The following is a 25994-nucleotide window of genomic DNA, read 5'->3' on the forward strand; positions in this document are numbered from 1 at the left end:
TGAAAGAATTGAACAAAATAATATAAGACCGAGAAATGTAAAGAGAAAAAAATAAAGAAATCACAAATGGAGGCAACCCTGAAGATGGAAAACCTAGGAAAGAGATCAGGAACTTCAGATGCATCACCAACAGAATATAAGAGACGGAAGAGAGAATCTCAGGCGTAGAAGATACCAGAAAAGATATCAACACATCTGTCAAAGTAAATAAAAAGGGCAAAAAATTGCTAATCCAAGACATTCAGGAAATTTGAGATACAATGAAAAGACCAAACCTAAAAATAATAGGAATAGAAGATGAAGATTCCCAGTTCAAAGGGTCAGAAAACATCTTCAACAAAATCATAGAAGAAAACTCTCCTAACCTAAACATTAAATGCCCAGAACAAAGAAAGGATATTAAAAGTGAAAGGAAAATTATACAGATTTAAGGTTTAAAAATATGAAGTTTAAAAGAGTAAGTTTCAAAATTCACAAACTCAGGACTAAACACTGTGAAAAGCAAGTCTTCTGGTTTTCAGAGTCTGGTGTAGACTCTAAAATTAAAGACTAGAACTAACAGACCATAAAAGGAAAGGAATGCAGAACAGACCAGGAGTACCCGATCTGACTCACAGGCCACCTGGCAGGAAGAGATAAGCCCCCAGCCCCCGACATTCAGGATGCCCCAAACCTGCCAATGTGTGTAGCTATACCTTATTACCTCATCATGTGAAATAGCCAATCATATGTGAACATGTCTATGTGCCTCGTTTGAATCCACCAATCCCCATAACTATGCATCTGCTTGTGTACGCCCACTTCTGCTTCCCCAAACCCTATAAAAGCCCCATGCTGGAGCTGCTGGGCGCGCAAGTCCTCTGAAGAGACTGTGTGCCCGCAGGTACCTGTGTTTTCCAATAAACCTCTTGCTGATTGCATCCGAGTGGACTCGGCTCGGTCATTGGGCGCTTGGATCTCCTCCTGAGGGAAAGTCTTCTCCGGAGGTCTTTCATTATGGGGGCTTGTCCGGGATTCGGAGATCCTCCGCCCAGAGATCACCGACCACCCACCGGGAGGTAAGCCGGCCGGCATTTGTCTTGTCTGTTGTGTCTTGTCCTGTGAATGATTGATCCATAGGCTCAGATCTGGCGACTATCTGGGCGGGCAGAGAAGGAGCTGACGAGCTCGGACTTCTCCCCCGCAGCCCTGGAAGACGTTCCAAGGATGGTTGGAGGAGAGGGAGATCCAGATCCATGGCGCCTCCGTCCGTTTTCGGAGGGATCCGCAGCCTCGATGACTCCGTCTGAATTTTATTGGAGTAGAGGATCCAAGACCCTCACTGACTCCGTCTGAATTTTTGGTTTCAGTTTGGTACCAAAGCCGCGCGGTGCGTCTGTCTGTTACTTGTTTGACTGTTGGAATTGTTTGTCTTCTTTGTGACCTGACTGGTTTTCTGGACGTGTTGGTGTCTGTTGTTTGTGTTCTGTTTCTGTGTTTGATATCCCAGAAGCAGCTAAGGTTAAGCTGCAGTTTGGGCAAGGGTGCTTTGTTTTAGTCTTGCTTGTATGGTTTGTTTTCTGTGGTATTGTCGAGTGTCTTTTTGGCTTTTGTTTCGTTTTTGAATTTGGACTGAGGACTGTGTTTGAAATCTTGGATTGACGACTGTGTTTGAAATCATGAAATTGTTTGCTTTGTTCGTCGAAGAGTTTTACTTGGTCCCCTTAATGCTTAGTGAGTAAGAAACTTAATTTTGTGGACCCTGCTCTAGTGGCGGTGTGTTGGTTGATAGCCAAAGTTAATTTTTAAAACATAGTATTTTATCTGTGCTTGTGCTTGCAGCCAGCTGTGATGAGCTGGGGAAGATTTAAATTTTGCTTGGGAGCAAAGAACCTTAAAGGGACAGGCTACATTAGAAATGCTACAGGAGGAACTATCTGAAAAGGCTGAGAGCGAGGTGGGAGAGGACTCTAAGGAAAAAAAGAACAAGAAAGGAATTTCTGACATTTGCTCACAGAAGGGGAGCGCTCATTAAGAGAAGTTCTTTAAGGAAGACTGCCTTATCTGCTGGCCTTATTCCAAGGGAGGAGTCAGTCTCCAGCATTAAATTACTTTTCTCGTTGGTCATCAATAACATGGAGAGTGCCTTTGATCCTATTCCCACAGCAGCCAGTTCCTGCCCCTGTGGTCAAAATGCCCCAGGTTGGGGGACAAAAAGAGCCCCTAAAATAGTTTCAAAGAATCTACAACAAACTGTGAAAAACTTTGTTTTGCCAGTCAAGATTTAGAATTCAGGCTTTGGCGGTGGCCAAGGTCAGGATTAATGTTTTCTTTTCCATGGGCCTTTAAACCCAGTGAGACAGTTTGGTAAAGGGCTACTACTGAGGTCCTGATAGCCCCAGGTGAACTGGTTACGATTCTTTTGTCAGCCACCTGGCATCTAGCACCCAGGTTCTAACCATCTCTCCATCCTTTTGTTATTAGTTGTTACTAGAAGCCTAGTGTCACTTGGAGGCTGGTTCTCTTGAGAGGCAAAGCCACGGAGCTGACACTGAAGAGAGATACTCCTTGAGGGAAAATCTAAGTCTAGAGAGATAGTTGATAACAGATCGGCTGCCTCCCTGCTCGCCTTTCTGTTTCGTAGACAAAGCTTGTGCTTATTTGTAGTCTTTTTGTCCAAGAAAGGCCTCCTGGTTTAACTGTGTGACTAAATGCTACTTGCCCTCTTCAGTAGACCTCTATTCTCAAGATTCTCTTGTTTTCTCACCATTCCATTTGAGATTCTTGTTAGTAACTGTTATAGGTCTTCTTTACCACTGAGGAAAGACGGAATCCTACTAGAGGCCAGAAAGAATGTTCCAGACACGGATGGAAGGCCCTCACTTCTGCCTGTTGACTTCAATACGCCTAAAGGTAGGGAGTGCCAGGTCTGCCGCCAGGCTCCAAGGGTGGGTCTCTGAGGGGCTGGAAAATGCCCCACCAACCTGGCTAAGATAAGGAAAGGATATGAATAGAAAGTTACAGAAATTTAAAGGGTTAAGTTAAGTTGCTGAGAGTTAGTATAAGTTACAGAGAAAGTAAGGTTGAAAAAGAAAGAGGTAAAAAGAGCACGAAGCTAGGGAAGAAAAGAGACAAAAAGAAGAGGAAGTTAGAGAGCTAAAGAGAGATAAAAGACAAGAGAGGAACATATACTGGCCACAGTAGTTAGGGAACCTAGGAAGATAGTACCTGGCAACAGAAGAGAATTTCTGGCTAAAGATCAGTGTGCCTAATACGAAGAAAAAGGACACTGGGTCAGGCACTGCCCAAGAAAGAACAAGAGGGGCCACTGGAGAGCTTCTTGGTCCTAGAGTGCTGGCTATGTACAGAGATAGAAGGGAAGTGTGGATACAGGGACCCAATGCTCTGTGCTCCTATGCCCCCCAGTGGGCCAATATCCAAAGACCTTGAGTACAGGGGGCTACTAGCAACGAACAATACTTATGGACTGCCCGAAGAACAGTGGACCTTGGCGTGGGCCGGGTAACCCACCCACTAGTTCATGGTCATCCCTGACTGCCCCTATTCCTTGCTCATGAGAAAATTGCTCTCCAAAATGGCTTGCGTGGGCTGAAATGGCTGGGTGAGGCCATGTATATGCATATCTGCAGACTGTGTATGTGGAGCTTAAGACCTGTCTCAGTGCACCAGTACCTGATGCTGGGAGATGTGTGGCTTAGTGCTTTTCTGCCTGGAACACATCACTCCTGCCAGCCGGGCACTAACAATTATCACCCAATCCAGGACTTAAACTGTGATAGAGTGGCTGATGTTTTGCCTTTGAATAGAGTGTCCCAAAAGATGCGACCACTGGTCAGCTGCCATGGACTAGATCCTTCACCTGTTGGGGGCAATCTGGTCACCTTGCTGCCCAGTCCAGACCTGGAGCCACCACAGCACGAGTGTCAAGCACTGACAGAAGCCCATGGGTGGAGGAAAGACCTCTGCAACTGGCTGATTGACCCCTGCTGAAAGCAGAGGACCTTGTCCACAGACGGGAACAGTTCTATTCATGAATGAAGGTGAGAGATAAGTGGGTGCTGCCATGGTGGACAACACGATGTCATCTGGGATGGCTGAACTTCTACCCCCACAGCACATCAGCACTGCAGATGCCCTGCAGATGCAGATCTCTTGGATGCCCTGGTGAAGCCAACAACTGCAAGAGACGGCCTCGATAGTCATCAAGAAGATACTGGAAGAAATCTTCCCCCAGTCTGGAGTGCCCAAGGTAATCTGGTCAGACAACGGCCCTACTTTCATTGCCAAGGTAAGCCAGGGTGTGGCCAAGTATTTAGAGGTTGATTGGAAATTACATTGTATCTACAGACCTCAAAGTTCAGGACAGGTAGAGTAAATAAATAAAACTCTAAAAGAGACCCTGACCAAATTAAATTGACCATGGAGACTGGCGCAGACTGGGTGACACTCCTTCCCTCTTGCTCTCTTTAGAGCAAGAAATTCAGATTCAGTCCTTCCAGATTCAGCCTTACCCCCTCTGAGATCTTATATGGGGCCTCAGCTCCCCTGACTATATTAGATGATGTTACTGAACCAACATGTCATAGTAATAATGATTTGTATGCCAGGCTAAAAGACCTACAGGTGATACAGAAAGAAATCTGCTCACAGCTGGCAGCAGCCTATGCCCTGGGGACCCCCGAGACATCTCATCAGTTCCAGGTCAGAGACTACATACAATGACACAGAGCCCAGACACTCGGGCCTCGCTGGAAAGGACCATACCTGGTGCCGCTTACCACCCTGACAGCCATCAAGTCTCAGCCCTCACCAGCCGCGTACTAGCTGTTGGGGCTGAGAGCTGGGACCTAGAGGGAAACTCAGATCTTCAAAAAGCTCCCTAGACTTGCACATCAGATAAGTGGATACATCAGAGACTGACTGGGAGGTTGCTATAATGCTCACTTGAGAAGTGTGCTTTAGAAACAAGAATTTCATGTTTGCCCTGGGTTCCATCGGGATAGGTGTGGGAATAGGCTTGATTTCTATTGCAAATGATGTAACATTGCATATGTTAGTACTCCTAACACTTCTTGGGACTGTGCCTCAGGGATCACAACCTGTATAAGTTTAGAAGTTCTAAAAGACAGTCATGACCTTGGTGTATAGTTTCAGATAGTGTCCAGATTGGAATCCTGATGCTAAAGACTTAGTAAGACACAAAAAAGGAGTTGAGAATTACTTAGGGCTAAGGCTATCTAGGTGTTGCAAGAGCAGCACAAGGACATCTGCTGTTGCAATGCAAGGCTTATAGAGAATTCAGAACTGCCATTGACTCAGATATAAAAAGAGTGAAAGACTTTTCAGCTGACCTCCAAGAATACCTAACCTCCCTCTCAGAGGCAGTCCTTCAAAATAGGAAAAGATTAGACCTGATATTCCTTAAAGAAGGAGTCTGTGTGCTACACTGAAAGAAGAATGTTGCTTCTATGCAGACCATTCAGGAGTAATTAAAGACTCCATGAATAAACTTAGAGAAAGGTTAGACAAAAGACAGAGAGACAGAGAAGCGCATCAGGGATAGTTCGAGAGCTGGTTTAGTAGATCTCCTTGGATGACTACTCTGATATCTTCCCTTATGGGACCCTTCTTAGTTTTGCTTCTGCTTCTGATTATAGGTCCATGTGTGTTAGAGAAACTAGTTAACAGGTTTGACTCCTACAAAAAGATAGAGACGCTCAACAAGGTTGGTTTGAGTCTTGGTTCACTCGGTCTCCCTGGATGACTACCCTACTCTCTGCTATATGGCTGGGCCATTACTAATAATTTTCTTGGTTTTAGTTTTTGGACCCTGCGTCACAAACAGGTTAATTGCTTTTGTTAAAAATCGAGTGGGTGCTGTGCGGTTGATGGTTCTGAGACAACAGTACCAGTCAGTTAGGACAACTGGTGAGACCAAATACAAGACTTGATATCAAAATTCTAAGATTAGAATTACTTAGTAGAAGAAGAGGGGAATGAAAGGAAAATTATACAGATTTAAGGTTTAAAAATATGAAGTTTAAAAGAGTAAGTTTCAAAATTCACAAACTCAGGACTAAACACTGTGAAAAGCAAGTCTTCTGGTTTTTAGAGTCTGGTGTAGACTCTAAAATTAAAGACTAGAACTAACAGACCATAAAAGGAAAGGAATGCAGAACAGACCAGGAGTACCCGATCTGACTCACAGGCCACCTGGCAGGAAGAGATAAGCCCCCAGCCCCCGACATTCAGGACGCCCCAAACCTGCCAATACGTGTAGCTATACCTTATTACCTCATCATGTGAAATAGCCAATCATATGTGAACATGTCTATGTGCCTCGTTTGAATCCACCAATCCCCGTAACTATGCATCTGCTTGTGTACGCCCGCTTCTGCTTCCCCAAACCCTATAAAAGCCCCATGCTGGAGCTGCAGGGCGCGCAAGTCCTCCAAAGAGACTGTGTGCCCGCAGGTACCTGTGTTTTCCAATAAACCTCTTGCTGATTGCATTCGAGTGGACTCGGCTCGGTCATTGGGCGCTTGGATCTCCTCCTGAGGGAAAGGTCCTCTCCGGAGGTCTTTCAAAAGTGGTAAGGGAAAATAGCCAGTAACCTATAAAAGCAAAACTATCAGAACTACACCAGAATTACAAACCTATCAGAACTACACCAGACTCTAAAAACCAGAAGATCCTGGACAGATGTCATCCAGATCCTAATAAAACCCAAATGGCAACCCAGGATACTATACCCAGCAAAACCCTCAATCATTATTGTCTTAGGATTTCACTGCTGTGAACAAATAGATACCATAACCAATCCAAGACATATAAAGGACAAAATTTAATTGATGCTAGCTTACAGGTTCAGAGGTTCAGTCCATCATCATCAAGGTGGGAGCACATAAGCGTCCAAGCATGCATGGTGTGGGAGGAGCTGAGAGTTCTACATCTTCATTTAGAGGCTGCTAGGAAAATGCTCACGTCCAGGTGAGGGTCTTAAGCCCACGCCAAAGTGACACACAACTACAAGGACAAACATCTTAATAGTGCCACTCCCTGAGCTATGCATATACAAACCACTACAATCATAGATTGAGAAACCAAGATATTCCATGACAAAACCAAATTTAAACAGTATCCTTCTACTAATCCAGATTTACAAGCAAATCTCCAACACAAGGAAATACTATACCCAAGAAAACATAAGAAATTAATTATCTCAGAACAAACCCCCAAAAAATAGAATCACATACACATAATACCACCTCCAACAACAAAAATAACAGGAACTAATAATCATTGGTCTTTAATGTCTCACAACATCAGTGGACTTAATTACCCAATAAACAGAAACAGGCTAACAGACTTGAAAAGGAAATAGGAGCTTGCTGCCTGAAAGAAACACACCTCAGCAACAAAGGTAGACACAACCTCAGAGTAAAGGACAGAAAAAAATTTCTCCAAGCAAATGGTCCCAAGAAACAAGGTGGGGTCATCATTGTGATATCTAACTATGGAGACCTTTTGGGGCCACCCTGTAGAAAACTGGCAGAAATTAGACTTTGGGCTAGGACTCACGAAGTAGGCTCAGATAAGAATATTTACATTTGAAAAAAAAAGAATATTTACATTTGGGTTAATCCAAAACTCAAGATAAATTCAGCAGAGGAATGAGTGACATTCCTTTTATCTTGGTCATCCTGATAATCCCCTAGAAACAGTGAACATGGGACTTTGTTTATTGCCTTGTTTGCTCCTTGACCTAGAACTGACCTTAGTCTTTGCATGTACTTAGAATGGTATAAAAGCAGCTGGAAAAATATACACCTGCTTCAGCCTCAGCACTGGCTGGAGTCATGTTACAATGTTGTCTAATTGTCTTTGTCCTTTCAATCCTCATTCCCTGCCTTGAGACCCAGTTGACTGAATGAGCTGGCTTGGTCAGGTGGCACCTCAACGTTGGAGCTCAAGTAAGGGGGAAAAGGAGCACTCACAAAGGAAAATAAAGAAGATTTGGGCTAGCCACCAGTGGAAAAAAACAGTAAAATGGGACAAAGTAATGGGAGAATGCTTTCTGTGTATGTTTAGTTTTGCTAAAAATGTAGAGGAGTGAAGATATGTTCACCCATAATGCTTTGACAACATAGAAGAAAAATTAATGTAAGCTGTTCCAGAGCTCTCCTATGGACAGGTTGGGAGACATCCTGCTTCCTCTCTGTCTCCTACTGGAAGAATGCTTAGTTCTGGTCCTGGGTCTCGTGGTAGGATATCTGGGTCCCTTTGACACATCTATTTCTCTTCCCTCTCTGTTTATTGTCTGTCTTTGGCACACCAATCTGTCCCTGTCTGTCAGTTCATGTATGTGTTTTCATTTTGTTGCTTGAGTGTTGCTCTGTGTTTCTTGTTCAAAAGAAAAAAATGGTTAAAACTTTATCTGCTGGTTGTTTGCCCTTTAGTCATACCTCATTTAAGGGAGGGGGGGGTTTCAACTGACATAACAAAAACTGATAAACTGCCTTTGGAGCCCTGCACCTATCACAACTGGAGGAGCCCTGCACCTATCACAGCTGGAGGAGCCCTGCCAGGAGGTGACTGTCTGCACAAGCCCCTCATAAAGGGGCCGGCAGCTTCTCAGCTTCTCTGGACGGGAAACTGATGGCTGTTTTTCCTGGAAAACTTTCTGTGACAGTGTTTATTGGATTCGACAAGTGACAAGGTGCTTTTCGCTTGAAATTACAGCTAGAAAAAGTAAGAAAGTTTTGTCTAGTCTAAATATATAAGCTGTGTGTAACCACTCATTTTTTGTTTCTATATGGTTTTAAATGTATAAATATGCTCTGCGTGTCTGTAGATTATTGGCTTATAAGTTACTGGGTATGACTAAAAATGTGTAACATAGGCAACAGAAACTTGGCTTAAACTGGTAACTCAATCATTCTAAACAACACATACCATGAGCCAACCCAGGGAAACCGGTGTCTAAAGATATCTCTAAATTGGAATAATATTTTATGTAATTATCCTAGAAACCAGACTTATAAAAGATGGGATTTTAAAAAAAATGTTTCTTCCATATACAAGAACTGAACTGGCACCAAACTTTGTAACGTGAAAGTAATGATCTTGGTATTGACTTTAAACAGAATGGATTGTTTGCACTGTTAAAAACTGGGTTTTGTTTACCAAAACTATGGTTATGTTCTAATACTGCAAAAGAAACTTAAAAATTATAGTTAAACTGCCAATGTTTCATTAGCTGCAGTTTACAATTCAATCACAAGCTCAAGATTTTAATTCTCCTTGGAACTCACCCATATTTGTAATTAAGAAAAAAGTCAGGCAAGTGGAGGTTATTGCAAAATTTATGAAAGGTTAATAAAACTATGGAACGTATGCGGGCATTGCAGTCTGGGTTACCTACCCCAACTGCCATTCCAAAATATACATATAAAATTATCATAGATTTAAAAGACTGTTTTTATGCTATTTCATTGCATTCTTAGGACTGTAAAAGGTTTGCATTCAGTGTGATTTGGCTATTGCAGTCAAGCATTTGAGCCTTTCTGTCGACAATTTAATATTACCCATATTATCATAATTCATTATACTCCTCAAGGACAAGGTACTATGGAACTTTAAAACAATATATTTATAAAATAAAAGGGGAATTATATCCCCGCATGCCACAAATTTATTTAAATCCCAATTTTATTTTAAAATTTTAAAAATCTGGAAGCCAAGGAACTCTCTGTTGAGTGTCTATGCACTCTACAACTAGACACACTCATACCTAGACGAAATGGACGGACCTACTCACTGGCATATGGCATGATGTCAATCAGGTGTTAATACGGGGAAGAGGGCATGTTTGTGTTTTTTTCCACAGGATGTTAAAAGAGCATGGTAGCTTCCAGAGTGACTGGTGAAACATGCTAATGCTGGGACAAAGAATGATGCCAACTGTAAGCTTGCTGACTGCTCACACAATGGTGACAGGGAAGCTGTATTGGGCACATGTTCCTGACCCAGCTTTGCTTGCCTATATCCCAGATGTGACAAGCTGCCTTGCCTCAAGTCTTTAGAACTTGTGAAACAGAAAACATGGAGACTGCCTTTGGAAAATTAATCATATAGAGACGTTATAATGACGCTTCTCTGTGATCAGTTATTCTGACTTGGTCATAGACTGGTCTAGAAATCAATCTAATATTGGTAGAAAGGAAATGAGAGTCTCCATTTGGAAGGCTGATACTTGACATTTTCAGAGACATATTTGAAAATGGACAACTACCTTGCATTAAGTTACATTTGCAGTGGATAAAACTGGAATAAGATCTGGATTTCAAACAAGTGTTACTGCATGTGTTAAGCCTCCTAATCTTTTACTAATTGGCCATGTGAAGATTACTTTTGTTTCTTCCACAGTATTTAATGTAAGCTATATTGACTGTACATTTTCTAATTGTGTTAGTATGTTGAAACATGGCATGTTTGTTATGGTGGGCCATCAACCAGCTTTTGTTTTATTGCCAGTGAGTATTGCAGGACCTTGGTATTCTTAAAAAAAAAAAAAAAAGCTTACAAATACTGGAAGAAGTGAGTCAGGCTTTAAGCAGAAGCAAGAGGATAGAGGGCTTGATTATTGCTGGTACAGCAACTTTGATTACATTAATAGCTATCCCCATTGCTTCTGCAATTACTTTGACACAAGAAGTTAAGACAGCTACTTTTTAGCAAAAAAAATGCTACTAAGGCTCTAAGTATTCAAGAGAATTTAGATAGACATCTAGAACAACAAATTGACATTCTTATTGATACTATTCAAACTATTGGACAGGAGGTTCAGAGTTTAGGAATAAGAAGTCATCATTAGTTTCGTGCTAAATACCAAAGGATAATTCAAAGACACTTGCACGGTATTTGGTATTCTAACAGCTCTCTGGATGTTTTAACTTTACATACCAAGATTATGAATATAAAGAATGTTGCTCCTCTGAGCTTTGATGCTACGATACTGCTGATAAAATTATTCCTGGCCTGAGGTCAGTGTTTCCATCTTGGTCAAGCTTCAAGAATGGCATATATAGCTTGATCGTGCTAGTTCTTCTTATCGTTGGGAATGTTTTTACTCCTGCCCGTTGTGATAAACCTTGCCTTAACAACTTCAATATGTTGGAGGCAAAAAAATACATGGCTTGCAACAAAACAATGGATCCCCAGAAGAGTTGTTAATGTAAGAGGCTGGCAGATAACGATGGATAAGATTGTGCAGGGCCTCACCAACCTCAGACGGAAATGCATTGCTTTCCAGAGTGCACATCTGACAGCAGGTAAGGAAGGCATTCACCTCAGAACCCAAGACATGTGCAGTCTTATTCATGAATAAATATGGAGATACGGGGGATATATGGAGAGCTTTTGGGGCTGCCTTGGAGGAATTTGGCAGGACTTTGACTTTGGGCTAGGATTCAGGAAGTAGGCTCAGATAAGAATATTTACATTTGGGTTAATCCAAACTCAAGATAAATTCACCAGAGGTCATCCTGATAATCCCCTAGGAACAGTGAACATGGGACTTTGTTTATTGCCTTGTTTGCTCCTTGACCTAGAACTGGCCTTAGTCTTTGCATGTTCTTAGAATGGTATAAAAGCAGCTGGAAAAAAATACACCTGCTTCAGCCTCAGCACTGGCTGGAGTCATGTTACAATGTTGTCTAATTGTCTTTGTCCTTTCAATCCTCATTCCCTGCTTTGAGACCCAGTTGACTGAATGAGCTGGCTTAGACATCTAATAAAATATACTTTCGACCAAAAGTCATCAAAAGAGATAAGGGCAGCACACATCACACTCATCAAAAGAAAAAAATTCACCAGAATGAAGTCTGAATTCTGAAAATCTAAGTGTACCCATATTTATAAAAGAAACTTTACTAAAGTTCAATAATAGGGGTAGATTTCAACACCCCACTCTTACCAATGGACAGGAAATTAAACAGATACACACTGAAACTCACAAAAGTATGAACCAAATGGATTTAACAGATATCTACAGAACACCACCCCACCCCAACCCCCAGAAAGAAAATATACCTTCTTCTCACCACCTTCTGGAAACATTCCCAAAATTGACCATATATCCAGAAACAAAACAACCTCAACAGATACAAGAAGGTTGAAATAACCCCATGTATTCCATCAAAACACCACAGATTAAGGCTGGACTTCAAAAACAAAAAACCCACATACTCATAGAAACTGAACAACACTCTACTCAACGATAATTTGATAAGGGAAGGAATAAAGAAATTAGACCTTCTAGAATTCATTGTAAATGAAGGAACACCATACCCAAATTTATGGGATATAATAAATGTAGTGCTAACAGGAAAATACATACTATTAAGTGATATACTACTAAGTGCCTTCATAAAGAAATGGGAGAGATCCTATACTAGTAAGTAAACAGCACAGCTGAAAGCTCTAGAAAAAAATGAGGCAAACATACCCAAGAGAAAGATGGCAGGAAATAATCAAACTAACGGCTGAAATCAACCAATTAGAAACAAAGAGAACCTTTGGATATAGGAACCTAGGAGCAGTCAGGTACAGGATACTTCCAGGCCCTACCTAAACCCAGAGCTGAAATCCAGTTGCCAGGAGTACTGAAACACCTAAGAGCAGAGGTAAGACCACCACTTCTGCTCTGAGGGCACCTGGAGCCCTCAGGAATAGTGAACCCAGGAGCAGTCAGGGTCAGGACTCTGCCTGCTTCTAGAGCTGACCCGATCCTACATCTCTCTGTACCCAGATCCCACTGGAAGAAAGCCAGTGTCCAAGAGTGCTGAAACACAGGATTAGAGAAACAGGTCAAGCCACAATCAGAGATAGCAAGACAAACTAACACCAGAGACAACCAGATGGCAAAAGGCAACAGCAAGAACCTAATCAAGAGAAACAAAGAATACTTGGCATCATCAGACCCCAGTACTCCCAACAAAGCAAATACTGGATATCCAAACACACTGCAAAAGCAACAATTGGATTTAAAAATCGCATCTCATGATAACGGATAGAAGACTTTAAGAAGGAAATAACTAACTCCCTTAAAGAACTACAGGAAAATACAACCCAACAGGTGAAAAAATTGAAAAAAAAAAAACCATACTGGATCTAAATAAAGATATCACAAAGGGAGATAAGCCTGGAGATGGAAAACCTAGAGAAGAGGTCAGGAGTCATAGATGTAAGCATCACAAACACAATGCAAAAGATAGAAGATAGAAAACATTGACACAACAGTCAAAGAAAAGGTAAAATGTAAAAAGATCCTAACCCAAAATATCCAAGAAATTCAGGACACAACGAGAAGAACAAACCTAAGGATAATAGCTATAGAAGAAACTGAAGATTCCCAACTTAAAAAGATAGGAAATATTTTCAACAAAATTATAGAAAACTTCTCTAACCTAAAGAAAGAGATACCCATAAACATACAAGAAGTCCACAAAACTCCAAATAGATTGAACCAGAAAAGAAATTCCTTCTGTCACATAATAGTTAAAACACCAAATGCACAAAACAAAGAAAGAATACTAAAATCAGTAAGGCAAAAAGGTCAAGTAACATATAAAGGCAGACCTATAAGAATTACACCAGACTTCTCAGCAGAGATGATGAAAGCCAGAGGATCCTGGGCAGATGAGATAGACACAAAGAGAACACAAATGCCAGTCCAGGTTATTATATCCAACAAAACTCTTAATTAACATAGATGGAGAAAAGAAGATATTCCTTGACAAAACCAAATTTACACAATATCTTTCTGCAAATCCAGTCCTCCAATGGATAATAGATGGAAAACTACAACAGAAGGAGGAAAACTACACCCTAGAAAAAGCAAGAAAGTAATTTCCTTGCAACAAAATCAAAAGAAGAGAGACACACAAATATAATTCCAATAAAAGAGAGACACACAAACATAATTCCACCTCTAACAATGAAATAACAGGAATCAACAATCACTATTCCTTAATATCTCTTAACATCAATGGATTCAATTCCCCAATAAAAAGACATAGACTAACAGACTGGATACATAAAGAGGACCCAGCATTTTGCTGCATACAGGAAACACAGATCACTGACAAAGACAGACACACTACTTCAGAGTAAAAGGTTGGAAAACAACTTTCCAAGCAAATGGTCTCAAGAAACAAGCAGGAGTAGCCATTCTGACATCGAATAAAATTGATTTTCAATCAAAAGTCATAAAAAAAGATAAGGAAGGACACTTTATATTCATCAAAGGAAAAATCCACAACGATGAACTCTCAATCCAAAATATGTATGTTCCAAATGCAAGGGAACCTACATTCATAAGAGAAACCTTATTAAAGCTCAAAGCACACATTGCACCTCACCCAATAATAGTAGGAGATTTCAACACCCCACTCACAAGGATATAGAGAAAGAGAACACTCCTCCATTGCTGGTGGGATTGCAGACTGGTACAACCACTAAGGAAATCAGTCTGGCAGTTCCTCAGAAAATTGGACATAGTCCTACCTGAGGACACAGCCATACCACTCCTGAGCATATACCTAAATGATGCCTCACAAAACCATAAGGACAAGAAAATTTCCCATTGCTAAGTCCATAGCAGCCTTATTCACAATAGTCAGAAGCTGGAAATAACCCAGATGTCTGTCAACAGAAGAATGAATGCAGAAAATGTTTATTTACACAATAGAATACTATTCAGCCACTAAGAACCAGAGCATCATGAATTTTTCAGGCAAATGGATAGAAGTAGAACATATTATCCTGAGTGAGTGAGGTAACCCAGACAAAAGGACATGCATGGTAAGTACTCACTGATAAGTGGGTATTAGCCAAAATTGTACAGAATACCTACATTATAACTCACAGACTGTATAAACTTTAACAAGAAGGAAGTCCAAAATGAGAATGCTTCAATCCCTCTTTGTAAGGGGAACAAAACAATCATGGGAAGCAGAGGGAAGGAGAGGAGGACCACATATGGGGCGAGACAGGAGAGAAACCCAGAGGGCCAGGAGAATGATTGGAAACATGTAGCTTTGGGGTATGGGGGCAGGGGAGTGTGTGTGAAGAGAACCTAGAGAACGTCCCAGAGACCTGGAATGTGAGAGGCTCCCAGGACTCAATAGGGTTGGCCTTAACCAAAATGTCCAAGAGTCAGGAAATGGAACCTGAAGTAGACAGACAAGGCCCCCAGTGGAGGAATGGGGCCATCCACCTACCTTCAAAATTTCTGACCCAGAATTGTTCCTGTCTGAAGGAAATACAGGGACATAAATGGAGCAGAGACTTAAGGAAATGTCATCCAGTGACCAGCCCAACTTGGGATACATCCCGTATGCAGACACCAGACCCTGACACTATTACTGACACCATGTTGTGCTTGCAAACAGGAGCCTAGCATGGCTGTCCTTTAAGAGGATCTACCAGCAGCTGACTAAGAGAGAGGCAGATACTTACAGCCAACTATTTGATGGAGGTCAGAGACCCCAATGGAAGAGTCAGTGGAAGGACTGAAAAAGCTGAAGGGGATGGCAATCCCACAGGAAGAACAACAGTGTCAACTAACCCGGACCCCTCAGAGCTTCCAGAGACTAAGCCACCAACCAAAGAGGGCTGATCTGTGCCCCTGGCACATATGTAGCAGAGGACTGCCTTGCCTGGAATCAGTGGGACATGCCTAAACCTGTAGAGTCTTGATGCCCCTGGACAAGGGAGTGCTAGGGAGGGTGAGGCAGGGGTGGGTGTGTGGGTATGTGAGTACTCTCTCAGAGACATAGGAAAGAGGAAGTGGGGTGAAGAGCTCTCAGAGTGGGGTTGGGGAAGGGAGACAACATTTGGACTATAAATAAATAAAATAATTTAATAAAAAAAATTATGGGGTTGGGGATTTAGCTCAGTGGTAGAGCACTTGCCTAGGAAGCGCAAGGCCCTGGGTTTGGTCCCCAGCTCCAAAAAAAAGAACCCCCCCCCAAAAAAAATTATGAGCACTTCTAGAAACATTTTTTGTGAGAAAAAAAAAACTCCAGGGCACATTGATATTTCCTTAGAGGCACATATATATAATCTTGCACATGAAAATTACCTTTCATGTCTTCCAGAACTTTGACAATGTTCTTCAATGTTGCAGTCTTCCCATTTACACCCTAAAATACAATATGAGAAGATGTATATTAATGAAAACTATGAAAAATTGAAATTAGTATCTTCGGCAAACCTTAGATCAATGCTTGATTAATTCCTCACACACTTCCTCTTTCAAAGTAAAAACCACAGAAGAGCACCAATCTCTAAGAAAGGCCCCTTAAGATTAAAAAGTGGAAGAAAACTCTAGTTCTTACCTATACCACAGAGGTTCAAGTAGGTTTCCAGCATCACATCTTTGTAGAGATTCTTCTGGGAAGGATCTAGCAAAGCCCATTCCTCATGAGTAAAGTTCACATGCACATCATCATAGGTTACTGGATCCTAAAATATGCCACACAAATACATAATAAAAATGGTGTTTTACTGTGTTGTAAAAGTATAGTTTGAACTGAACTGAACCGGTCACACAGCTCCCTCACCCAAATCCTGGGGGCAGAGAGCTGGACCCACAGAAGTGCGGACACTCCTGAGAACTCAGAGGAGACTACTCTCTGCCCACATTCCCAACCCAAGAGGAAACTGCCTAGTGCCATCTGTGCCCTCTGGGCACAGGGTCCTAGGAGCAGTCAGGGGCAGGACCCTTTGGGCTTCTGCCTGCACTGAGAGCTGAAAGTCAGTCACCAGGAGTGCCTACACAACTGAGAGCAGAGCTCACTGTTTCCAAATGTAGCTGAAAGAAAACAGGTCTACAGGAGTGCTGACACACAGGCCTACAGGACGGTCAAGCCACTGTCAGAGACAGCAAGACAAGCTAACACCAAAGACAACCTGATGGCGAGAGGCAAGCACAGGAACCTAAGCAACAGAAACCAAGACTACTTGGCATCATCAGAACCCAGCTCTCCCCCAACAAGGCAAATACTAGATATCCAAACATACCAGAAAAGCAAGATTTAGATATAAAATCACATTTTCTGATGAGAATGGAGGACTTTAAGAAGGACATAAATAACTCCCTTAAAGAAATACAGGACAACACAAGTAAACAACCAAAGCCCTTAAAAAGGAAACACAAAAATCCCTTAAAGAATTACAGGAAAACACAACCAAACAGGTGAAGGAATTGAAAAAACCCATCCAGGATTTAAAAATGGAAATAGAAACAATAAAGAAAGCACAAAGGGAGATTATATGAAATTATCAAACTAAAGGCTGAAATCAACCAACTGGAAACAAAAAGAACTATACAAAGAATCAACAGAATCAGGAGCTGGTTCTTTGAGAAAATAAACAAGATAGATAAACCCTTAGCCAGATTAATCAGAGGCTCAGAGAGTATCCAAATTAACAAAATCAGAAATGAAAAGGAAGATTTAATAGCAGAACCTGAGGAAATTCAAAAAAATCATCAGTTCCTATTACAAAACTGGAAAATCTAGTGGAAATGGACAATTTTCTGGACAGATTTCAGGTATCAAAGTTAAATCAGGATCAGTTAAACTATCTAAACAGTCCCATAACTCCTAAAGACATAGAAGCAGTCTTTAAAAGTTTCCCAACCAAAAAAAAAAAAAAAAAAAAAAAAGCCCAGGACCAGATGGATTTAGTGCAGAATTCTATCAAACCTTCAAAGAAGACCTAATGCCAATACTCTTCAAACTAGAAACAGAGGGAATACTACCTGATTCATTCTATAAAGCCATAATTACACTTATACCTAAACCACGCAAAGACCCAAAGAAGAAGCAGAACTTCAGACCAATTTCCCTTATGAATATCAATGCAAAAATACTAAATAAGATTCTCCCAAACCAAATCCAAGAACACAATGAAATAATCACCCATCACGAGCAAGTAGGCTTCAACCCAGGGATACAGTGATGGTTCAATATATGGAAACACATAAATGAAATCTATTATATAAACAAACTCAAAGAACAAAAACCACATGAGCATCTCATTAAATGCTGAGAAAGCATTTGACAAAGTTCAGTACCCCTTCATGATAAAAGTCTTAGAAAGATCAGGAATTCAAGGCCCATACCTAAACATAGCAAAAGCAATATACAGCAAACCAGTAGTCAACATCGAACTAAATGAAGAGAAACTTGAAGCAATCCCACTAAAATCAGGGACAAGACAAGGATGCCCATGCTCGCCCTACATATTCAATAATGTCCTAGGCAGAGCAATTAGACAACAAAGAGAGGTCAAAGGGATACAAATTGGAAAATAAGAAGTCAAAATATCACTATTGCAAATTATATGATAGTATACTGAAGTGATCCCAAAAATTCCACCAGAGGATAAACAACTTCAACAATGTGGCTGGGTATAAAATTAACTCAAACAAATCAGTAGCCTTCCTCTACTCAAAGGATAAACAGGCTAAGAAAGAAATTAGGGAAATGACACCCTTCACAAGAGTCCCAAATAATATAAAATACCTTGGGGTGACTCTAACCAAGCAAGTGAAAGATCTGTATGACAAGAATTTCACGTCTTAGAAGATAGAAAGACCTCCCACGCTCATGGATTGGCAGGATTAATATAGTTAAAATGGCCATTACCAAAAGCAATCTACACATTCAATGCAATCCCCAACAAAATCCCAAATCAATTCTTCAGAGTTAGAAAGAGCAATTTGCAAATTCATTTGGAATAACAAAAAAAAATCCAAGATAGCCAAAACTATTCTCAACAATAAAAGAACTTCTGGGGGAATCACCATCCCTGACCTCCAGCAGTATTACAGAGCAATAGTGAAGCCAGAAAGAACCCAGACACCCTTCAACAGGGGAATGGATACAAAAAATATGGTATATGTACACAATGGGGTACTACTCAGCTATTAAAAACAATGACTTCATGAAATTCATGAGCAAATGGATGGAACTAAAACATATCATGCTGAGTGATGTAACCCAATTACAAAACCACACATGGTATGCATTCACTGATAAGTCCATGTTAGCCCAAAAGCTTGGAATACCCAAGATACAATCCACAGACGACAGGAAGCTCAAGAAGAAGAAAGACTAAAGTGTAGATACTTCAGACCTTCTTAGAAGGGGGAACAAAAAACTCACAGGAGGAAATATGGAGACAAAGTGTGGAGCAGAGACTGAAGGAAAGGCCATCCAGAGACTGCCCCACCTGGGGATCCATCATACACAGATCCCCAAACCCAGACAATATTGTTGATGTCAAGAAGTGCATGCTGACAGGAGCCTGATGTCTCCTGAGAGGGTCTGCCAGAGCTTGACAAATACAGAGGTGGATGCTTGTAGCCAACCACTGAATTGAGAATGGGGTCCCCAATGGAAGAGTTAGAGAAAGAACTGAAGTAGTTAAAGGGGTTTACAACCCCATAAGAACAACAATACCAACCAATCAGAGCTCCTGTTGACTAAACCACCATCCTTAGAGGACACAGGGATCAACCTATTGCCCATCTGTATCTGTAGCAGAGGATGGCCTTGTTGGGTATCAGTGGGAGGAGAGGCCCTTGGTCCTGCCAAGGCTTGATGCCCCAGTGTCAAGGCAGGAAAGCAAGGGGAGGTGGGTGGGTGAGGGAGCACTCTCATAGAAGCAGAATTGAGGGATTGGATAGTGGGTTTCTACAGGGGAAACTAGGAAAGTGGATAACATTTAAAATGTAAATCTAAAAAATCCAATAAAAGAAAAAAAGCAAAAAAGAAAGAAAGAAAGAAAGAAAGAAAGAAAAGAAAAGAAAAGGAAGAAAGAAGGAAAGAAAAGCTATCCATCTGTTACACTCCAAGAGCAGGATCACCTATTTTTGGGGGTTTTGTTTGTTTGTTTGTTTGTTTGTTTGTTTGTTTGTTGCTAGACTCCTGATTACAGTCTGGGGTGGTCCCTGTGTGGAGGTGGGGAGAGTCCTGGCCTCTTATTCAGGCCACACCCAAAACCCTACCCCTGAGATATCTAATCATCATACACACGGGGAGGGGAAGTAGTTTCACCAAGAAGTCATCCCCTCATTCTGCCCACTATAAGAGTCCTAGGGAGGGGGAAATGGTCTTCTGAGTTAAGCCATTCTCTTCCCTAATTTATGTCTCTTGTTCAACCAGTGACCCATAAAACCGCCATTCTCTGAGAGAAGTAAAAGCTCTGCCTGTGGCTGCGCAGGGAGACAGCTGCCAGGCAACACAGCCTGGACAGAGCAGATTTTCCCTCTGTGCAACACTGACCAAGGTGACTCTAAGCAATTTCATTAAGTACTTCTTAGAAAGATTAAAAGACAGCAGCTAAAAAGATTTTCTTTGTCACCAATTGGTTCCAGATATTAGAAAAAAAGATTAAAGAGTTAAAAAAATTTGCAGCTTCTAGAGGTGCCTCAAAAGCTATTTAACAAAATAAAACTGATTATTGGGATAAATTTTGCATAAACTCAAAGCCACTATTACCTTCTCTGATAATGAGGCACATTTATACTTAAGAGAACAAACAAGGTGAGGATCTTACTGTCACAGCACCACATGACATGGTGAGCCCCTCCCCAAGAAGCACCAAACACTGCCTGTCAGTGCCTTGTGGCCCAGTACCAGGACTTACTTCTGACCCACACTCCAGTACAGCTCCCCTGTTGTCTAATAACAGAGATGCTGGTGCACAACTGTCAGGAAGCAAAAGCTGAAACTGAGTAAGTGGGAGCTGCAGCAGTTACTATAACTGAAACAATTTGGGTCCAAGCCAGGCTCCTCAGCCCAGACAGCAGGACTGATTGCTCTGACCCAGGCTCTCAGGTAGAAAAGGAAAGTCCACCACCAAACACATGGGCTGAGACTATGATTTTACTACCAGTCATGTCTACACTGTGATCTACACAGAAACAGGACTTCTCACCGTGACTGGGCAAAAGGAGACATTAAAAAATCTTGCCCCTCCTAGACTCCTTTTGGCTTCCCCTACAAACTGTTCTCCTCCACTGCTAAACTTCTGACCTGGCTTCCACACAAATGGACGTAAGAGCAATGGTGGGTGTTGATACTCTGATGACACTGCAGCACCTCTTCCTGCCCGAGACTCCACAGTAAGGAAGTGCACAGTCTCAAACCCACAGGCTGATGGAGGCCACCAGAGCGGAAGATCATTCTCCCAGAAACAGCTGGCAGGGCTGCTGGTAACTAACCTCACCAAGCTACCCATCTGGGTCCACGAAACTTTCTGAGTTGCCCAGACCAAAGTATGTTACACCAAGACTGGACAGCCTAGCCCAGGATGCCAGGTCCATGCTCAAATGAATCAAAATCAGGGATCCCTTATCCAGAAATGGGTCCAAATGAGAGACCAAGATCCCAAAGAACTCTGGGAAAACTGACTTCACCAGATCTGGCCTGACTGGGGGGGATGAAAGTACTTGCTAGTTTTTATACATACCTTTTCCAGGGCCGAAAAATGTTCCCCACCTGCAGTAAAACTACTCAAATAGTACCTTAAAAAACTCCCAGGAACTGATCTGGCCTCCCCGAGCAACAGGGTCCAGCAATGACCTGGCCAAAATCTCTCAATTAATAGCGAAAGCTTTAGACACAGATTGAAAACTTCATTCCACATATAGACCTCAGAGTCCTGGCCAGGTAAAAAGAACAAACAAGACACTTTTAAAAACCAAAACAAACAAAAACCTGTAACAAAACTCTCATTAGAGTCTACCAAAGTACAGCTAGGCCTCCTTCCTTTGCTTTTACCTTGGCCAGCTGCACCCCACGTAGTGGGAGATGTACTCCACTGTCAGATTTTGTTCATAAAACACTACCTTCTTTCACAGGCTCAGAGACTGCAGTTGGCAGAACTCTCCAACTATTCTTTCTCAAGTCCCTACAGGCACTCCAGTCCTCCATAAAGACTATTGGACTACCTGAGAGAAACAGTCCACCCGCATGTCCACCACCAGTTTGCCCTTGTTCCAATCCAATGATATTTGGTCAAAGGAACACTGGAACTCACCTGGACAAACCCTAAAAGGTGATTCTCTCCACTCGTCTGGTAGTGAAGGTAGAAGGCATTGCACCATGGATCCACCACACCCAGATCAAAAGGTAGACAACACGATTGCTATCAAATAACTCTATAACTGACTACAGACCCACTCAAATTAAGGTTCCATTGGTTCTCCAGGTCCTTCTACTCTCTGACCCTCCATCTCCACCTGAGTCTTATGTTTGGTATGAAATGAGGGTTATGGTCCAACCCCCTGCCCTCAGGACTGAATTTGGAAACTAAGAAAAGTATAAACAGAGAAGACATTACCTAATGTACATACAGACCAGCAACCCATATTCATTTTAACCTTTGCTCACTGATGCCCACTTTAAAATGTATAGTTCTACTACAGAAAGGAAAAGTATAGGGGTTTACCTATTCAGATAGAAATACAAACTTTACAGTCTACACGTGCCCTGTAGTTGAGTTCCCTGGTTGCCAGAATGAAGAACGTTTCCATTACAAAAATAGGGTTTCTAAAACTGGGGATTTCAGAAAACTTCTGTTAAAGGGATTCTGGCCTGGGGGAAATAGGTAAAACCCAGAGAATCAACCTCTATTCCACAGAAAGGGACTCTGAGGATGGAGGTTAACATTCCCAGCCAGAATTCAGCCAAGACTGTTAGATGCTCAGACACATGCCCCCTTAGTACTACATATGGGTTTGAACAAACCAGTGGACTTTCAGCCCACTGACTGACAAAATTCACAGTGTCTAGGGACAACCCTTATTAAGGTTCTTCTTCACAGATTAATTCATCTGAATAACAATATTACTGAGCCCCCGAGAGTACTTCGTGAGCATATACTAATGGTTTGACTGTACATGCCTCTTCTGATGCTTGCCAAACTAAGTAGAAGGGTTGATCAGGATGGAATGGTATCAAAACTTTGTTCCTCAAATAAAACAAGTTAGATCCCCTTATAAAAGTGACCCTACAAAATTGAAAAGTCTTAGATTTACTTCTCCTGAGATAAAAGAAAACGTGTCTTGCTTTGGAAAGAAGGCCTGCTGTTTCTTTGCTAATTGATCAGGAGTAATTTAAAAAAACTTCCCATGGTTAGGGAGATAACTGATACTGGTCTCTGTTCTCTTGGTCCCCTAAGGAATCTGCTTTCAGCACTGACTGGGTCTTTAATTTTCACTCTGACCAGATTGACACTGGGGCCCTGCATCTTAAACTGAAATAGAATGAGTCCATGATTTGACACATTCACTAAGACCAGTGGGGATGGAACATGGGCCCAGACCTTAGCACAACTGACTCCATGATGACTGTACAGTCAGTCAGCACATAGACAGCACCACCTGCCAACAGTAAAAACAAAGGCCTTATCCATCGACGTCCGCAGTTATAGGCAATCTCTTCAGGAACTAACCTGGCTCTGTGGCTTCTATAGTTCCCCTTCTGGCTTACTGTTCTCCTTAACTGAAGTTTGCCAATCCAGAACATGGGTTTTGTGCTTAAAAGCTCCTCCTGAGAAAGGCTCGGGGATAAACTGGGGTGGGCTTGCCTCAACTGGGAGCTGAGCCAACCTTGAGAAGAAAGCAACTCTGTGGTTTGCTGACATCTTGGCATTATGTCACTAGCATGTTACAAAAATACAGAATTTAAGCTACAGATTCAGCGAAAGCTCAGTAAAAAGCCTAACAATTTATGCTCCAACCACAGAAAACTGATGAGAAAAGGAAATCATGAATGAAAACTGATCGAGGCAAGGCTAAGTATTAAAGACTGGATCATCCTCGGACTTCCCATTATGAGTACAACTGCAATCAAAACTGAACTGTAGCTTGGCAGTGTGGTTCATTCTTTAATTCCAACCCTAGGGAAGGAAAAGCAAGTGGATTTCTGTGAGCTCCAGGCCATCCTAGTCTACACTGAGAAACTCTTGTTTCAAAAAAAGGACAGCAAATCAAACAACCCACAACAACAACAGAAAAAGGAAGAAGAAAAAAAAACCAAACAAACAAATGATCTGTCTGGGAAAGAATAAAGAGAGTGACTGAATATGAGAATAAACTTAGGGGGGAAAAAACTACACAATTACTATAGGGTCAATTTTAACGTGAGACCAGGAAACCCACTGAGTCTGGCCCAGCGTGGCATCTACATGCGACTGTGTTAATAACGCAGACTTTACACCGGCGCAGTTAACTGCAGACCGATCCTCCACCTGAATGTGCCAAATGCAGAACTTCTATAAGACAGACGCTGGAGTAATTAGGGCTCTGCTCGTCAGCAAATCTGCCTTCCCCAGCAACAATAAAAGCAGCGGAGGTGCTGGCTGCGTGGTGACGTCAACAGGGATGTTTTCACATGAAGGCGACACTTCCCATTCTCCGCGCAGGCCTCATCATGTCTAAGTCATTCAGGGGTCCTGCTCTGGCCTTGGAGGTGCAGGAACCCCACGGAACTCACGGGACTTCATGGGGTACCAAATCATGCCGGTTCGCGCACCCCGGAACAAACGCCACGCGGGCTACAAAGACTCCTCCCCGTATGGAGCCCCGCTCACCATGACGCGAATTCAGAGCTCTCCCCACTATCCTTTCAGCTTCCGCCAGCGGGTAGCAGTGTAACTCACAAGACCAAGAGCCCTGTCTTCAGCACTCTATCTTGGCCTCCAGCCTGGTGGACCGGAAGTGCCCTCCCCATTCTGAATGACAGTCCTTTCGGAGGCCCTGATTGGATAGTGAGAGCTGAGTGACAGGAGAGACAGAGTTCTAAGTTTAACAGCCCAGTGATTCGGAACTCCTGTTTCCATCTTAGGCACTGAATTGTCCCACACCTGCAGAGGCTTACATTGCAGAAGAACTTGTTCCTTGCACTGTTCCTGCACTCAGTAGACACTTCTCCGAGTAGGCATAGGATCTCTAGTATGCACGGATTATTACAAAGCGCAGTGCCTCACAACTAAGGATGCCTAGCCCACCTAGGTCAAATTTAATATTGGATATAAAATTTGATATTCATCAAGCATCTGCAATTCCAGTAAGGCACACCTAGGATTGATCACTCCTCTCTCCCCTGCATATTGGTATTCAAGACATTAACATTTTCTGTTGTGACAGGGGCCTACCATGCCAGCATTTGGGAGGTGAAAGCAGGACATCAAAACTTTAAAACCCATTCTACGGAGAGTCTCAGGACAGTCAGGGAAAACCAGAGAGAGAGGGAGAGAGAGAGAGAGGGAAGGAGGGAGGGAGGGAGGGAGGGAGGGAGGGAAGGAGGGAGGGGAGGATGGGAGGGAGGGAGAGGGAGAGAGAGAGAGAAGCAACTTGCTCTAAGACACTAAATACCAACAATTACTGCCCCCAACCCCCAAGTGGAGATGACCAGAAGGTAAGGACCTGGGACAAGAAGACCAGGATAGAATAGAAGGGTTGAGGTCAATATGTTTTGCAAAACCTGATGGCTCATGTTAAGCACATTTATTAACATATATGGCTCTGATATATGTGGAGACAGCAGAAAAGCTTTAGCAATGTTGCCTTCCCTTCCCAGATGACTATGCCAGGGTCCTTATCTTCACATTCCAGCACACTAAGCATATCACGTTTTCGAAGCATAAGCTCATGTTTATTTACACCAGCTTATTGTGAACATAAAGATAGCCACCAAAAATTCTGTATTGACCCTGGTTCTTTCTGAGAGTACAGTGAGGGGAATGCTCAAAGTTCTCAGCACTGGTCTTTGACACTACAGGTTAGAGCAGGGCAGGCAGTAAGGTATGCTGTTGGTGACTGGGATCAGAACTGATCAGCACTAAGGAGGGCTGACAGGGTTCTGGTCACTATCTGGACTGGTACTGGCTGTATGGCAGCAACCAGTAAT

The 25994-nt window shown here is 42.3% G+C and overlaps 1 protein-coding gene across 7 annotated transcripts in view; it reads right to left on the reverse strand.

Annotated features, from left to right (window-relative positions):
- The window catches only part of Znf431l4 (zinc finger protein 431 like 4), a 91708-nt gene extending 66895 nt beyond the window's left edge, over positions 1–24813 (reverse strand). For 3 of the 7 annotated variants that reach the window (NM_001409176.1, NM_001409175.1, NM_001409172.1), the window contains exons 1-3: positions 24676–24804; positions 16404–16530; positions 16148–16208 (exon numbers count right to left, since the gene is read on the reverse strand). In NM_001409176.1, the coding sequence (NP_001396105.1) occupies positions 16148–16208; positions 16404–16530; positions 24676–24678 (191 nt within the window). In that variant the 5' untranslated portion in view covers positions 24679–24804. Of the gene's footprint in view, positions 1–887; positions 1017–6478; positions 6560–16147; positions 16209–16403; positions 16531–24333 lie in introns of those variants that run through there. The other 4 variants (XM_006240824.5, NM_001409173.1, XM_039080014.2 and 1 more) reach the window with 4 other exon arrangements.
- Positions 24814–25994: the final 1181 nt, after the last annotated feature.

The sequence above is a fragment of the Rattus norvegicus genome, chromosome 7 (assembly GCF_036323735.1).
Source record: "Rattus norvegicus strain BN/NHsdMcwi chromosome 7, GRCr8, whole genome shotgun sequence".
NCBI lineage: Eukaryota > Metazoa > Chordata > Mammalia > Rodentia > Muridae > Rattus > Rattus norvegicus.